The 16,546-nt window shown below is 29.2% G+C and overlaps 1 protein-coding gene across 4 annotated transcripts in view; it reads left to right on the top strand.

The window, feature by feature from the left end:
* Positions 1–16,546, top strand: part of Dscam2 (Down syndrome cell adhesion molecule 2) — a 111,644-nt gene that overhangs the window by 74,039 nt on the left and 21,059 nt on the right. For 2 of the 4 annotated variants that reach the window (XM_064357038.1, XM_064357024.1), the window contains exons 9-11: positions 3,208–3,359; positions 3,419–3,691; positions 11,141–11,425. In XM_064357038.1, coding sequence (XP_064213108.1) covers positions 3,208–3,359; positions 3,419–3,691; positions 11,141–11,425 — 710 coding nt within the window. Of the gene's footprint in view, positions 1–3,207; positions 3,360–3,418; positions 3,692–10,778; positions 11,064–11,140; positions 11,517–16,546 lie in introns of all 4 variants that reach the window. The other 2 variants (XR_010334423.1, XM_064357030.1) reach the window with 2 other exon arrangements.

Genomic DNA, 16,546 nt, shown 5'->3' with positions numbered 1-16,546 from the left:
AGTGGATAAAAAATGTATCTGTAGTGATTTTGTATTTAGTTCCTCGCTAAAAACTAAGAATAATAACTTTGGACACATGTTTATTTGCTTGTGAAATTGTAAAAATAACACATTTTGTGTTTGTGTTTTGTGCTTAAAACGAGCTAAATCGAGTGTAACAAATAAAGTTTTGGCATGATCTCGAAAAATAAAGTTCAAAGACGCTAAATCGTACGAAATAAGTTAAAATAACATAAATTTGGGTTAAATTTCGTAGTTTTGTTAGCAACATTAATGGAAAAAAAATTTTTGACTTGAAGAAATATTTTTAAATTCTCCAAAAAGACGTAAACAATACAATTTCCCACATACTTTTGAAATTTTACGACTAACAGGAAAATGTGCTACCCTATTCGAGAAAAAAACATTTAGACGTTTTTTGACCAAACCTTGTAAAATAAATGAGTGTCCGATTTAATTCTTGTTTAAATCAGATCTGGTATTTTTAATATTATTTTAAATAGTGTTTTTTTCGAATAGTAAATTTTATATTTGTGATAAGTTTTGATATTTCTGTGTAAAATGCTTTCTTTTCTCTTCCAATCAAATACGAATCGGATTCGATTATTTTCAATTTGGAGTGGCGGAAAAGCTTACTTGAGGAAATTTTATTTCGTTACTGTTAGAGAGCGTCAAAATCTCCACTTCTTGCTGATAAGCAATGAATTATTAATAACACACATCCGTGAATTTATTGTTTATTTGGTATTTTTATTTTGTTTCCGTAAAAGCTTTTTTGTGTGTCAACATTTAAAATTTTTCTACCCATTACATAGGTACATGTTTTCCGGCCTTCTAATTACTTTGTTTCCTGTATTATCGTGTAAAACATAAATCACACGCAGCTAAAGCAGATTAATAAAAATATATAAATATTTTTTACAGAAATGTTTAGGTACACAAATTTTATTTATAATATTATTGATTAATTGAATATATTGTATGCATTTGCATGAGCCATACATTAATATAATTAATATCTTGTTTCTCCAAAATGGTTTAACGAAAGTGAGTTTATGGAAACAAGGATATGCAATTTCATGTTTTAACAACAAACATTTATTACTCGTGCCATTGATCAGCCATACATTTCCCAGATATTGCCCCTGCAGCAGGAAACGTTTACTTTATAAATAACACAGCATGAAAATTTCCAATTATGATCATGATTCTTTACCATTATCACCAACCACAAATTATCTGTATCAAAAAATTATCAAAAGAATTAACATTGACATTTTATTGTTCATTTAATCTTTGTTTACAACTTGCGCAATTTTATTTGCAGTAAAGTTACTTCAAATATTTTTTTGGCAAAGCTTTATTATTTATTATTTAATTATTTAATATTATTTATTATTTTGCTTTTAAATTATGTTAGGAATTGGTTATAAAATGTTCTGAAAACTCATTCAACTGAATCAAATGTACTCTTATTTAACCGTTATGTTCGTAATTCTTACGTTATTATTAAAACATTTATATTTTGAAGCCAAAAAATCGCCAAATCTGGTAAAAAATGGGTTGTTTTTCTTTTTTTTGAGCGCTCAAAGTAAAAAATTGCCGAATTGGATCGAACATGGTGTTATTTTGACCTTTTTTAAACGTTTAAACATCTTATTAGTCAAAAATTACTGAAAAATTTTCGCAAAACTCAAGGTTACATTATCGTTAGACAATGACATGAAAACCAAACTAAGTTTTTTGAAACGTTAATTATACGTTTAAAACAAATGTTAGTAAAAACGTTTATTAATAACGTTATAGTTCTTTTAGTTTTATTACATAAATACAACTTTAAGTTAAGACGTACTTTAAACGTTAAAATTTGGTAAATGGTAAAATTTCACAACCATATAACCGTTATGTTAACTGTTGTAATATTTAGACCGTTGCTAATTTATTTCTGATTTTTTATTTTTTTATATGTCTTTTTACTTTATACATTACATTACATTACATTATTATACATTATGCGTTTTTATACAACTATTTAGTTACCTTTATTTATATTTTAAACATCATAAATTGATAAAAAGAAAAAGAAATGGTTTTTGAACTACGTCATATAAACGTTAAAAGTTAACGTAATTATACAACCATAAATTTCATGAAAACCAAATTAGGTTTTTTTGAAATGTTAGTTAAACGTTTACATCAAACAATTGCAGGATTATTAATAACGTTAAAGTCCTTTTAGGTTTATACGTAAATACAACGTTAAAAATTGGTTAAAGATGGTTTATACGCAACATAAACGTTAAAAAAACGTAATTATACTACCATATTTCAACGTTGTAAATTTTAATCTACAACGTTATATTAACCGTTGCAACGTTAAATAAACTAACGTTATATTAACCGTTGCTATGTTAAATAAACGTTAGATCCGCGTCGGGGTGTTAACCAAGTTAATTTTAGCTATAAACGTTGAATGCAAAATGCAAGATATATTGTTAGTTCGAAAAAAAGACTTTGTTTTTTTATTCGATAATTTTAAAGTTGAAATGAGGGTCCTATTTAAGGCCTAAAATAAAAATAGAATCTCAAAACCTTGCTGAAAAATCCATCTCAAAGCCTCATTTCAACTTCAAAATTATTTTCCATATATTCTGCGTTTTCTATACAACTGATTAGACACGTTCAATTATATTTTCTCCTACGATATTAATATAACGTTCAATTAAAAGGTTACATAAACGTTAGATAGTGCCATGAAAACCAAATTAAGTTATTTTGGAACGTTAATCATACGTTTAAAACAAACGTTAGTGAATACCTTTATTAATAACGTTTTTAGTTTTTAGGTTTTTTTACGTAAATACACTTTAGGTTAAGACGTATTTTAAACGTTTAAAGTTGGTAAAAAACTACGTAACATAAACGTTTAACAAAAACGTAATTATACAACCATATTTGTAAAAACAACGTTGTTAATTTCAACGTCTAACGTTATATCAACCGTTGTAACGTTAAAAAAACATTAGATCTATGTATGTTTGTTTACTGGGTTATTTTTTAGCTATTTTTTATTTTTTTTAATGAAAAGCTACAGTTTTACATTGGTATTTTTAAAATGAATTAATTTTTTATTTAAACACATGTTTAAAAAAATAGTTGTGTTACAACGTTTATAATAAATAATACACTTATCCAATTTATTTCCAGATTTGTGATAGGACAATACGTAACAGTACATGGCGATGTGATTAGCCATGTGAATATAAGCCATGTCATGGTAGAAGATGGAGGCGAATACACTTGTACTGCGGAAAACCGAGCTGGGAAAAGCTCACATTCGGCTCGTTTGAACGTTTATGGTAAAGTCCACAAAAAATGGTGAAAACTTCGATCAAAATTTTTTTTGTTTTTTGAACAGGAATGCCGTACATTCGTCTTATTCCCAAAGTAACAGCTGTTGCCGGTGAAACATTGCAACTGAAATGTCCTGTGGCCGGTTATCCGATTGAAGAAATTCACTGGGAACGTTCAGGGAGGGAATTACCGGATGATTTAAGACAGAAGGTTTTAAAGGATGGAACATTAATCATACATCCAGTTGAGAAAAAGGCTGACTCGGGGGTTTACACGTGTTGGGCTCGAAACAAGCAAGGACACAGCGCTAGAAGAAGTGGAGAAGTTAGTGTCATAGGTCAGAATTTTTTTCATACATTTCCATAAGTAATATTTTAAAAATAATTTAATTGATTTGCTAGTGAAGAACAAAAGATTTTTGGAATTTTGTGTTTTTTTTTGTTATTTTTTTGTTTCTTTTTTTTTCAAATAAATTTTGTTTTTGTTTGTTGTTTTATTTTCACTACAGCCCGCAAACTTTACGTTACGAAAATTTGTGTTATGATGTTATGAATCATCGTCTCAGCATTTCTCATCTTGCATTCCACGCCACGTAGCATCGTCTGCAATTAATCAACTGAGAATAAATATTTCAGCAAACGTCTGAAATGTTCATCACTTTGTTCCGTTCAATGTTTTTTTTTAGTAAATTCGTTTTTGAAGTTTTTAGTAGTATTGAGCTTCTGAATTTTGATTTAAACTTTCGGTTATATAAAATTGAATTATTTTTCGGAATTGCATTTGCCATAAAAGCGAATGTTTCCCTCAGGTAATAAAGGTCACGGATCGTTGGCCATTAATGGCAATAACACATCAAGAGAATACTTTTCTACCTTTAACCTTTCACACACAAAAAATTAAATTGGCCAGTAAAGCGTCGTATTCCGCAACATTTGCCTGATGAAAGATACAAATTGGATTAGTCTTCTATAATTTTCTCGCCAGTTTAAAAGCAAATCAATGCAAACGATTCAAAGCCAATGAAAAAAAACTTATCTACCACGATTTAAATTATAACATTTTTAAAGTTTTTAAAAATGGGTTAATAATAATTAAATGTGACCACAAATTGCGTCATGGATCAAAGAACTAAGAAAAAATTATCGTTGGTCACAAAAATTTGATCCAAAAATCGTGCGGTAATTGTTTTTCAAGTACTAGCTCAATAATTAAAATTTTTCATTACTCTTCTAGTTAACAATTTTCATGTTCATTTGGCACAACAATGTTATTACTATAATAAAATGATTATTGATTAAAACGACTTTGTTTGTTTTTTGTTTTCACTAATTCTCGCTTCGCCACGGATTTATCAAATTTTTAATCAAGTAAATTGGTAGCTTTAAAAAACGTGGAGACAAATGAATCAGAAACTATTTATATTTCTATAATTGGATACGAAGGTATTCACAAATAAATTTTAAAAAATGCAAAAAACACCAACAAATTGCTTTCCATTATTATTTATTACTGTTAGAAATGCAGCAAGCGCTTTTTAAAAATGGTGGATGCGCCGGGATAACTTGACTATTAATTTTTAATTTTAAAACTGGTTAAAAAATCTAAACTTTGCTTTCCTCCCATTTTTAAAGCAAATTTAGCATTAGAAATAAATAAGAATCACCTGTTCACAAAAACATTAACAAAAAACAGTACAGAAAAATTTCGTTAGACAATTATTGCCATTATGAGTTAAATCTCTGAAGTTTATTCACACACAGCTGTTTTTTCGTATTCTTTGTATGGGAATTACGAAGTCGATTAAAATTATATGTAAAACTAACTGAAAGTTTTGCTAGTTTTAGTTGATAATATTTACAGATCCAACCAAAAGTAACGCAGAAATTTATCTCGATCAACGACGTGAGTCGTTTTTGCATTTTGACGTATTTTTTAATTATTTCAAAAAAAGTAACATTTTCGTTTGTTTTTTTTTTTTCAAAAATAAAATCGAAATGACCACAAAAGGCGTCATGGAACGAAGAACTAAGTAAAAATCATCGTTGGTCACAAAAATTTGCTCTAAAAATTGAGCGGTAATTGTTTATCAAGTAGTAGCTCAATAATTAAAATTTTTCATTACTCTTCTGCTGAACTATTTTCATGTTTATTTTGCACAACAATGTTATCACTATAACAATATGATTATTGATTAAAACGATTTTGTTTGTTTTTTTGTTTTTACTAATTCTCGTTTCGTCACAGATTTATCAATTTTTAATCAAGTAAATTGGTTGCGTTAAAAAACGTGGAGACAAAAGAATCAGAAACTGTTTATATTTCTATAATTGGGTACGAAGGTATTCACAAATTAATTTTAAAAAATGCAAAAAACACCAACAAATTGCTTTCCATTATTATTTATTACTGTTAGAAATGCACCAAGGGCTTTTTAAAAATGGTGGATGCGCCGGGATAACTTGACTATTAATTTTTAATTTTAAAACTGCTTAAAAAATCTAAACTTTGCTTTCCTCCCATTTTTAAAGCAAATTTAGCATTAGAAATAAATAAGAATCACCTGTTCACAAAAACATTAACAAAAAACAGTACAGAAAAATTTCGTTAGACAATTATTGCCATTATGAGTTAAATCTCTGAAGTTTATTCACACACAGCTGTTTTTTCGTATTCTTTGTATGGGAATTACGAAGTCGATTAAAATTATATGTAAAACTAACTGAAAGTTTTGCTAGTTTTAGTTGATAATATTTACAGATCCAACCAAAAGTAACGCAGAAATTTATCTCGATCAACGACGTGAGTCGTTTTTGCATTTTGACGTATTTTTTAATTATTTCAAAAAAAGTAACATTTTCGTTTATTGTTTTTTTTTTCAAAAATAAAATCGAAATGACCACAAAAGGCGTCATGGAACGAAGAACTAAGTAAAAATCATCGTTGGTCACAAAAATTTGCTCCAAAAATTGAGCGGTAATTGTTTATCAAGTAGTAGCTCAATAATTAAAATTTTTCATTACTCTTCTGCTGAACTATTTTCATGTTTATTTTGCACAGCAATGTTATCACTATAACAATATGATTATTGATTAAAACGACTTTGTTTGTTTTTTTGTTTTTACTGATTCTCGTTTCGCCACAGATTTATCAATTTTTAATCAAGTAAATTGGTTGCGTTAAAAAACGTGGAGACAAAAGAATCAGAAACTGTTTATATTTCTATAATTGGGTACGAAGGTATTTACAAATAAATTTTAAAAAATGCAAAAAACACCAACAAATTGCTTTCCATTATTATTTATTACTGTTAGAAATGCACCAAGCGCTTTTTAAAAATGGTGGATGCGCCGGGATAACTTGACTATTAATTTTTAATTTTAAAACTGGTTAAAAAATCTAAACTTTGCTTTCCTCCCATTTTTAAAGCAAATTTAGCATTAGAAATAAATAAGAATCACCTGTTCACAAAAACATTAACAAAAAACAGTACAGAAAAATTTCGTTAGACAATTATTGCCATTATGAGTTAAATCTCTGAAGTTTATTCACACACAGCTGTTTTCTCGTATTCTTTGTATGGGAAGTACGAAGTCGATTAAAATTATATGTAAAACTAACTGAATGTTTTGCTAGTTTTAGTTGATAATATTAACAGATCCAACCAAAAGTAACGCAGAAATTTATCTCGATCAACGACGTGAGTCGTTTTTGCATTTTGACGTATTTTTTAATTATTTCAAAAAAAGTAACATTTTCGTTTATTGTTTTTTTTTTCAAAAATAAAATCGAAATGACCACAAAAGGCGTCATGGAACGAAGAACTAAGTAAAAATCATGGTTGGTCACAAAAATTTGCTCCAAAAATCGAGCGGTAATTGTTTATCAAGTAGTAGCTCAATAATTAAAATTTTTCATTACTCTTCTGCTGAACTATTTTCATGTTTATTTTGCACAGCAATGTTATCACTATAACAATATGATTATTGATTAAAACGACTTTGTTTGTTTTTTTGTTTTTACTAATTCTCGTTTCGCCACAGATTTATCAAATCTTTAATCAAGTAAATTGGTTGCGGTGAAAAACGCGGAGACAAAAGAATCCGAAACTATTTAAATTTCTACAATTGGATAAGAAGATACTCAGAAACAAATTAGAGAAAATGCAAAAAACACCAATAAATTGCTTTCTTCTATATTGTTTAAAGTGTTGTAAATGCTTTTTTAAAAATGGTGGATGCGCCGGGACAACTTAACTAATAATTTAATATTTTAAAACTGTTTAAAAAATATAAACTTTGCTTTCCTTCCATTTTTAAAGTAAATTTAGCATTAGAATTAAATAAGACTTACCTGTTCACAACAACAAACATAAAAACAGTATAGAAAAATTTAGTTAGACGTTTATTACTAGTATGAGTTAGATATCTGAAGTTTATTTACATACAATGTAATCTAATTGCAACCAGCCGTTCTCTCGTATTCCTTTTATGGGAATTACGAAAAGTCGATTAAAATTATATCTAAAACTAACTGAAACTTTTGCTAGTTTTAGTTGATAATATTTACAGATCCAACCAAAAGTAACGCAGAAATTTATCTCGTTCAACGACGTCCTCGTTTTTGCATTATGAAGTAATTTTTTTATTTTTTCGATAAACCAACATTTTCGTTTATTGTTTTTTTTAAAAATAAAATCGAAATAATCGAGGATTTAAAAAGAGACACATTAAAACATTTTGTGTGTCCGTTTGGTTCTGTCTGAATGCAGCGGCTCATTTTTTTTTTAATATCAGGCTACCACAATTTACTTTGAGTACAAAAATTCTTGAGATTTAGGTACTTGATTGATGATATTTTCACACAATTTTTACATTAGTTTAAATTTTTCAAAATAATTATTAAATTTGTAGTACATTTTATAATGTTTGTCAGAAAGAAAAAAATTCATAATTTACAATAAATAATTTATTGTATTGTTATTAGGTTTTATAAATTATTAAAAGCAACAGTCACACTATAGATCTTTGGGGAACATTATTCTACTAACAATTATTTAGACATATATTTATTTATTTATTTATTTGAGTATAATTAGTCAACTACTAAGATACGATATAAGCTTTTCTTTACTGAATGTTTTAAAAACTCTTTTAACAAACGTTTTTCTTAGGTATAAAAACCTTTTTTAAACAGTAATTATTGTAGATTTTTTTCGGATGAAAATATGTTTTTATTATTTTTTTAGTATTTATAATTTTATTATTAGGAGTTTAAATAATTTGATTTTTTAATTAGAATTTGATTGCGTTATTAAACAATTTATTGCATCATCCATCATCCATCATTCATTCTTCAAAAAACACAGTACTTATTCACAAAAAAGTCATTTAACAAATTCAGAGATGCAGAGAGGGATTTGAATTCTGTTTTTGTGAGTTGTAAATTTTGGAACTAAAGCTGAGCTCATTAATTTGAACTTTGAGCCTATTAATTGAGTTGTTTACAACCTTCAGCGAATGACTTTTTTTGAAAAAACTCCTTTTTCCATTATAAACTGTCTTTACTATGAGTATTATGCAGTGAATTTCGCCCTTAGACAAAAGATAATGACATCTATTCTCTGGTATTCGATAACAATGCATTCAAACAACAAAAGTGCATCCAAAATGTATATGTCTATTTTTGAAAAAACTTCAATGTGAATACATAACCGTAACTTTTTTAGCGAAATTTTTGGAGACAAAAACCAATTGTTGTACTAAAATTTTAACTTTGTGTAGTTTAGATCTTCTTTAGGTTTGATGGAATTTATTTATTATCACTGGCAAATTATTGTGTCGTTTGAAAAAATTAATTTTATATTTTAGCTTTTGTATCATGAAGAATGTTTTATTTGCATTTACCTTATTTAAGATAATGAAATGCATATTGAATTTTTGTTTTAGCATCATTAAACCAATTAGTATTATAGCCACTGCATTCGTAACACTTTAAAACATTGAAATATTTAAACTTACAAACTTATTTATATACCAAGGGAATTATAAGAGTCTTAATGACGTGGTCAAAGGATTTGCTGGCCAGAGAAAGCACAATACGTTGCCTAAGATTGTTAACATCCAATAATTCCCGTAATAGGCAAATTATTTTATTGTTTACTAAAATAAAATTCTACAAAAAATTGTCATTTTTGCCAATTTTTAGAAAAAATTTTGAATTTTAGAATTTTATCAACAATAAAAAAACTGTTGTCTAACAATCGTGAGGTTATAGAATTTTATCAACAATAAAAATAAATTATTTTTGAAACGGTTTCTTGGGAAATAATAGCCAGTGTTGGCACATCTACAAATTTAGATTTTTTAAATAATTACAATTTTTTTAAATTCAAAAAAAAATGCTGAGAACTGATAGTAAATTTAAAAATAATAATTTATTTTTTGATTATTGATTTTGATTATTGATTGATTGATTGATTATTTAGTGTTAAACATAAAAATAGTAAAATATAACGGAAACTGAAGAAGTTAAGAAAATAAGTTTGTTGTTCCAGATTTTTGTAAATATGATTTTCGGATTTTTTAAAGATTCTTCCCGTAATCTACATACGCTTCTCAACAACGTACCACTGACTTGGTGCGCCAGTTTTTGAGCACTCTGTATTATTTAGAGTTACCGTATCTAAGTACCATATTATTATACGAGTTTTATAAGATGTACCACGACACGAATCGATTTGGAGCACGACGAAGGAGTGCCATAATTAAGTTTTATAAAACGAGTGTAATATAATATTTTGTTTTACTTTCTATTTTTGTTGTATGTTTTTGTTTAGTTTAACTTATCAAAATCTGTTCGAACTATTTTATTTTTATCAAAAAACCCCTTGACGCTGTTGACAGATCACACACTAAATTACAGTGATGACTGGTGACACCCAGCCCAGCACTCCCAATACAACTCCAAAAATTTACTAACAGTAGTTGCACAAAAGTTTTCAATGAACAATTTGTGAAACCAAAATAGAAAAACAATATAAGACCACAATAAATTAGTAAGAAATAATATATTATCGAGATAGAAGTGGTTTGGTCCTTGTTTCCTGGTCAGCCTACTGTTACGAAATACTGACCTGTTGGTCCAAAACTGGAGCTTAAGTAAAAATACATTTCTTTCATCTCAGTTTGTAATTGGTTCTTTTAATCTACATCTAAACACGCCAGAATCTTACACAGTTATTGCCATTTTTGGGAAAACCATCCGTCCTTCTTTCTTGATTATCGTTTTGATTTCGATTACCATACAATATGTTGAAATGTTTTCCATTTTCTTAAAACAGGAGAAGTAACCCGTACCCCAGCGCAGTGCCCATGCTTTCACCCACCGTTCACCCCAATTGACGTTTGATGATAATTTCATTGCAGTTCCCCCTAAGGTTAGTCCCTTCTACGTGGAGGACACCCTGCACATGGGCGACCGCGCCAGTTTAACCTGTTCCGTAACAAAGGGCGACTTGCCCTTGACCATAACCTGGCGCAAAAACGGTCGCACCGTCGAGCCCGCCCACATGGTCTCCATCACCCAAGTGGACCAATTTACTAGCATTCTAGTGATCGAGAAACTCTCCTCGGACCACAACGGCAACTATTCGTGTGTAGTGCGTAATTTGGCAGCCGAGGTGTCACACACCCATCAGTTGGTAGTGAACGGTAATTGGACGCGCCGTGCCGCGTGTTTTCCTCTTTCTATTTCTCTTTCTGATGTTTGTTTCTCTCTTCTCTCTCAGTTCCTCCTATTATTGAGCCCTTTTCCTTTCAAGACGGGCTGTCGGAAGGCATGCGAACTCGTACCGTCTGCGGGGTGAGCTCCGGGGACCCTCCGCTGGTGGTCTCCTGGCTCAAGGACGGGCAAGCGCTGACGCCTGCGCTGGGCGTCAACGTCTCGGCCCTTGATCCCTATTCTAGTCTCCTCAGCATTTCTAGTCTTGACTCGAGGCACTCAGGGGACTTCACCTGTGTGGCGAGCAATCCGGCGGCCGAGGTCAGGTACACGGCCAAGCTCCAGGTCAAAGGTAACAACCCAGCCTGTCTCCTTCCACCCAACACTCCTCACTACACCTTCCGTTGCTTTGGCACATGCGTCAACTGGAACCCCAGATCAAGGTACTGTTGCACCCTCTTTTGTTAACGTCACTTTCACTAAGTAGGTTCTTCGATTGGTATTATAGTTGGTGTTGTTCATGTTGGTCACGTGCATGAGGTTATTACGTTTGTAGCAATGAGATTTGTAGTTGCAGCACTACCACCGACTGATTTGTACTGTAGCAGCCAAAAGGCTCAAAACTTTGCTTTTTTGCATACACCTACTTTCAATTGCAAGAGTTGGAAACAGAAATACTTTGTGTTTGTTTCCAAAAACCGCACTGTGATTGTGGCAACTCTTACTTTTTCACATTTTTAGATAAGAAATGGTGTAAAACCCTATCAAACATCGAAACTTAAAATTTTAATTTGGGGAGTTGTTTAAAAATGGTGGATGCGCCGGGTTAATTTTTAATATTTATTCTACCAAACTTTAAATTAAACTTCACTAACAATATTGTTTATAATTTTCAATTTAAAGTGGATATCACGGGCAAAATTAATTTGGGTTTGCCCAAAAATGGTGGATGCGCCGGGATAATTTTTAATATTTATTTAACCAAACTTTAAATTAGACTCTACTAACAATATAGTTTATAATTTTCAATTTAAAGTGAACATCACGGGCAAAATGAATTTGGGTTTGCCCAAAAATGGTGGATGCGCCGGGTTAATTTTTAATATTTATTTAACCAAACTTTAAATTAGACTAACATAACACCATGGTTTATAATTTTCAATTTAAATTGGATATCACGTGCAAAATGAATTTGGGTTTGCCCAAAAATGGTGGATGCGCCGGGATAATTTTTAACATTTTTTAAACTAAACTTTAAATTAAACTCAACTAACAATTTAGTTTATAATTTTCAATTTAAATTGGATATCATTTGCAAAATGAATTTGGGTTTGCCCAAAAATGGTGGATGCGCCGGGTTAATTTTTAATACTTATTTAACCAAACTTTAAATCAAACTCCACTAACAATGTAGTTTATAATTTTCAATTTAAATTGGATATCACGTGCAAAATGAATTAGGGTTTGCCCAAAAATGGTGGATGCGCCGGGATAATTTTTAATATTTATTTAACCAAACTTTAAATTAGATTCTACTAACAATATAGTTTATAATTTCCAATTTAAAGTGGATATCACGTGCAAAATGAATTTGGGTTTGGCCAAAAATGGTGGATGCGCCGGGATAATTTTTAATATCAACTTAACCAAACTTTAAATTAGATTCCACTAACAATATAGTTTACTATTTTCAATTTAAATTGGATATCACGTGCACAATACATTTGGGTTTGCCCAAAAATGGTGGATGCACCAGGATAATTTTTAATATTTATTTAACCAAACTTTAAATTAGACTCTACTTACAATATAGTTTATGATTTTCAATTTAAAGTGGATATCACATTCAAAATGAATTTGGGTTTGTCCAAAAATGGTGGATGCGTCGGGATAAATTTTTAATAGTTTTTTTAAACCAAACTTTAAATTAAACTCCACTAACAATATAGTTTATTATTTTCAATTTAAATTGGAAATCACATGCAAAATGAATTTGGGTTTGCCCAAAAATGGTGGATGCGCCGAGATAATTTTTTACATTTTTTTAAACCAAACTTTAAATTAAACTCAACTAACAATTTAGTTTATAATTTTCAATTTAAATTGGATATCACGTGCAAAATAAATTTGGGTTTGGCCGAAAATGGTGGATGCGCCGGGATAATTTTAATATTTTTTTGACCAATCTTTAAATTAAACTCCACAAACAATATAGTTTATTATTTTCAATTTAAATTGGATAACACGTGTAAAATGAATTTGGGTTTGCCCAAAAATGGTGGATGCGCCGGGATTATTTTTAACATTTTTTAAACCAAACTTTAAATTAAACTCCACTAACAATATAGTTTATTATTTTCAATTTAAATTGGATATTACGTGCAAAATGAATTTGGGTTTGCCCAAAAATGGTGGATGCGCCGGGATAACTTTTTATATTTATTTTACCAAACTTTAAATTAGACTCTACTAACAATATAGTTTATAATTTTCAATTTAAAGTGGATATCAAGTGCAAAATGAATTTGGGTTTGCCCAAAAATGGTGGATGCACCGGGATAATTTTTAATATGAATTTAACCAAACTTTAAATTAAACTCCACTAACAATACAGTTTATAATTTTCAATTTAAATTGGATATCACGTGCAAAATGAATTTGGGTTTGCCCAAAAAATGGTGGATGCGCCTTGAAAATTTTTAATATTTAATTAACCTAACTTTAAATTAGACTCCACTAACAATATAGTTTATAATTTTCAATTTAAATTGGATATCACGTGCACAATACATTTAGGTTTGCCCAAAAATGGTGGACGCACCGGGATAATTTTTAATATTCATTTAACCAAACTTTAAATTAGACTCCACTAACAATACAGTTTATAATTTTCAATTTAAATTGAATATCACGTGCAAAATGAATTTGGGTTTGCCCAAAAATGGTGGATGCGCCGGGATAATTTTTAATATTTTTTAAACCAAACTTTAAATTTAACTCCACTAACAATATAGTTTATAATTTTCAATTTAAATTGGATATCAGGTGCAAAATGAATTTGGGTTTGTCCAAAAATGGTGGATGCGCCGGGATAATTTTTAATATTTATTTAACCAAACCTTAAATTAGACTCTACTAACAATATAGTTTATAATTTTCAATTTAAATTGGATATCACGTGCACAATACATTTGGATTTGCCCAAAAATGGTGGATGCAGCAGGATAATTTTTAATATTTATTTAACCAAACTTTAAATTAGACTCTACCAACAATATAGTTTATAATTTTCAATTTAAATTGGATATCACGTGCACAATACATTTGGATTTGCCCAAAAATGGTGGATGCAGCAGGATAATTTTTAATATTTATTTAACCAAATTTTAAATTAAACTCCACTAACAATATAGTTTATAATTTTCAATTTAAATTGTATATTACGTGCACAATACATTTGGGTTTGCCCAAAAATGGTGCATGCACTGGGATAATTTTTAATACTTATTTAACCAAATTTTAAATTAAACTCCACTAACAATATAGTTTATAATTTTCAATTTAAATTGGATATCACGTGCAAAATGAATTTGGGTTTGGCCAAAAATGGTGGATGCGCCGGGATAATTTTTAATATTTATTTAACCAAACTTTAAATTAAACTCTACTAACAATATAGTTTATAATTTTCAATTTAAATTGGATTTCACGTACAAAATGAATTTGGGTTTGCACAAAAATGGTGGATGCGCCGGAATAATTTTTACAATTAATTTAGCCAAACTTTAAATTAGACTCCACTAACAATATAGTTTATAATTTTCAATTTAAATTGGATATCACGTGCACAATACATTTGGATTTGCCCAAAAATGGTGGATGCAGCAGGATAATTTTTAATATTTATTTAACCAAATTTTAAATTAAACTCCACTAACAATATAGTTTATAATTTTCAATTTAAATTGTATATTACGTGCACAATACATTTGGGTTTGCCCAAAAATGGTGCATGCACTGGGATAATTTTTAATAGTTATTTAACCAAATTTTAAATTAAACTCCACTAACAATATAGTTTATAATTTTCGATTTAAATTGTATATTACGTGCACAATACATTTGGGTTTGCCCAAAAATGGTGCATGCACTGGGATAATTTTTAATATTTATTTAACCAAACTTTAAATTAAACTCTACTAACAATATAGTTTATAATTTTCAATTTAAATTAGATTTCACGTACAAAATGAATTTGGGTTTGCACAAAAATGGTGGATGCGCCGGAAAAATTTTTACAATTAATTTAGCCAAACTTTAAATTAGACTCCACTAACAATATAGTTTATAATTTTCAATTTAAATTGGATATCACGTGCACAATACATTTGGGTTTGCCCAAAAATGGTGGATGCAACGGGATAATTTTTAATATTTATTTAACCAAACTTTAAATTAAACTCCACTAATAATACAGTTTATAATTTTCAATTTAAATTGGATATCACGTGCAAAATGAATTTGAGTTTGCTAAAAAATGGTGGATGCGCCGGGACAATTTTTAAGTTTAATTATATATCTATTAGACCAAAATATTAAACTAAACTCTAATAACAATATAGTTTATAATTTCAATTTCAACTGGATATCAAAAATAAAAATTTTACAGGGTGTCCATTTTTCAAGCTTCACCATAGATATCTCAGTTATTATAAGAGATACGAGGTCGGTTAAATTATGACAAAGTTGTCAATTTTTATGCTGAACAATTATCTAATAGAAAATTTGATGTGTCAGTTTTAATTTTTGTATTATTGTAAAAAAAACGGAAATCTGTAATTTTCGTTTTTATTTTCTCAAGACTTTTTTCTCAAGACTGGAACGTTTATCAGGCATTTTTGTACAAAGATTCTAAATTAGTCATCGAAATTTCCAAGGCATTCTTGATGTCAGAATTACAACATTCAACTTTGGCTTTTCTTATGGAAGTTATATTCGCTTTTTGTATTTTGAAAAACGATTTTATTCCTGATTACAACGATGTATCACATGATATAATCGAATCTTACATGCTGGTCAAAATAGAGAATAAACTTTTATTACAAGAGTGCTTTGGTGCCATGCTTACTTATTTAAAAACTAAACGACATGGTAAACTAGAATTTTATTGTTTGGAAAAAAAAACAATATAATGTGATAAAAATTCTGCTCGCATATTTAATAGAACTGTGAAATTCTAGTTTGTTAGGCAATGGCAGATTTAGATTTCTTGTAAAAAAGTGCCTGAAAAATGTGTAAAAAATGGACGCCCTGTACAAAATACAAAAAACAAACTGCACTTTTTTTTGCCTGTGTATGAGAGTTTCAAACTCTGACGCCTTTCCACCTTGATTCCACTCAACCCAACGTTAGAAACAGAAGTACGAGAACTTTGTGTTTCTAAGAACACTGTAATAGTGACAACTTTAGGACT

The sequence above is a fragment of the Tribolium castaneum genome, chromosome 1, assembly GCF_031307605.1.
Source record: "Tribolium castaneum strain GA2 chromosome 1, icTriCast1.1, whole genome shotgun sequence".
NCBI lineage: Eukaryota > Metazoa > Arthropoda > Insecta > Coleoptera > Tenebrionidae > Tribolium > Tribolium castaneum.
Note: the sequence above shows the minus strand (reverse complement) of the source record. Positions and strands in the feature narration are given on the sequence as shown.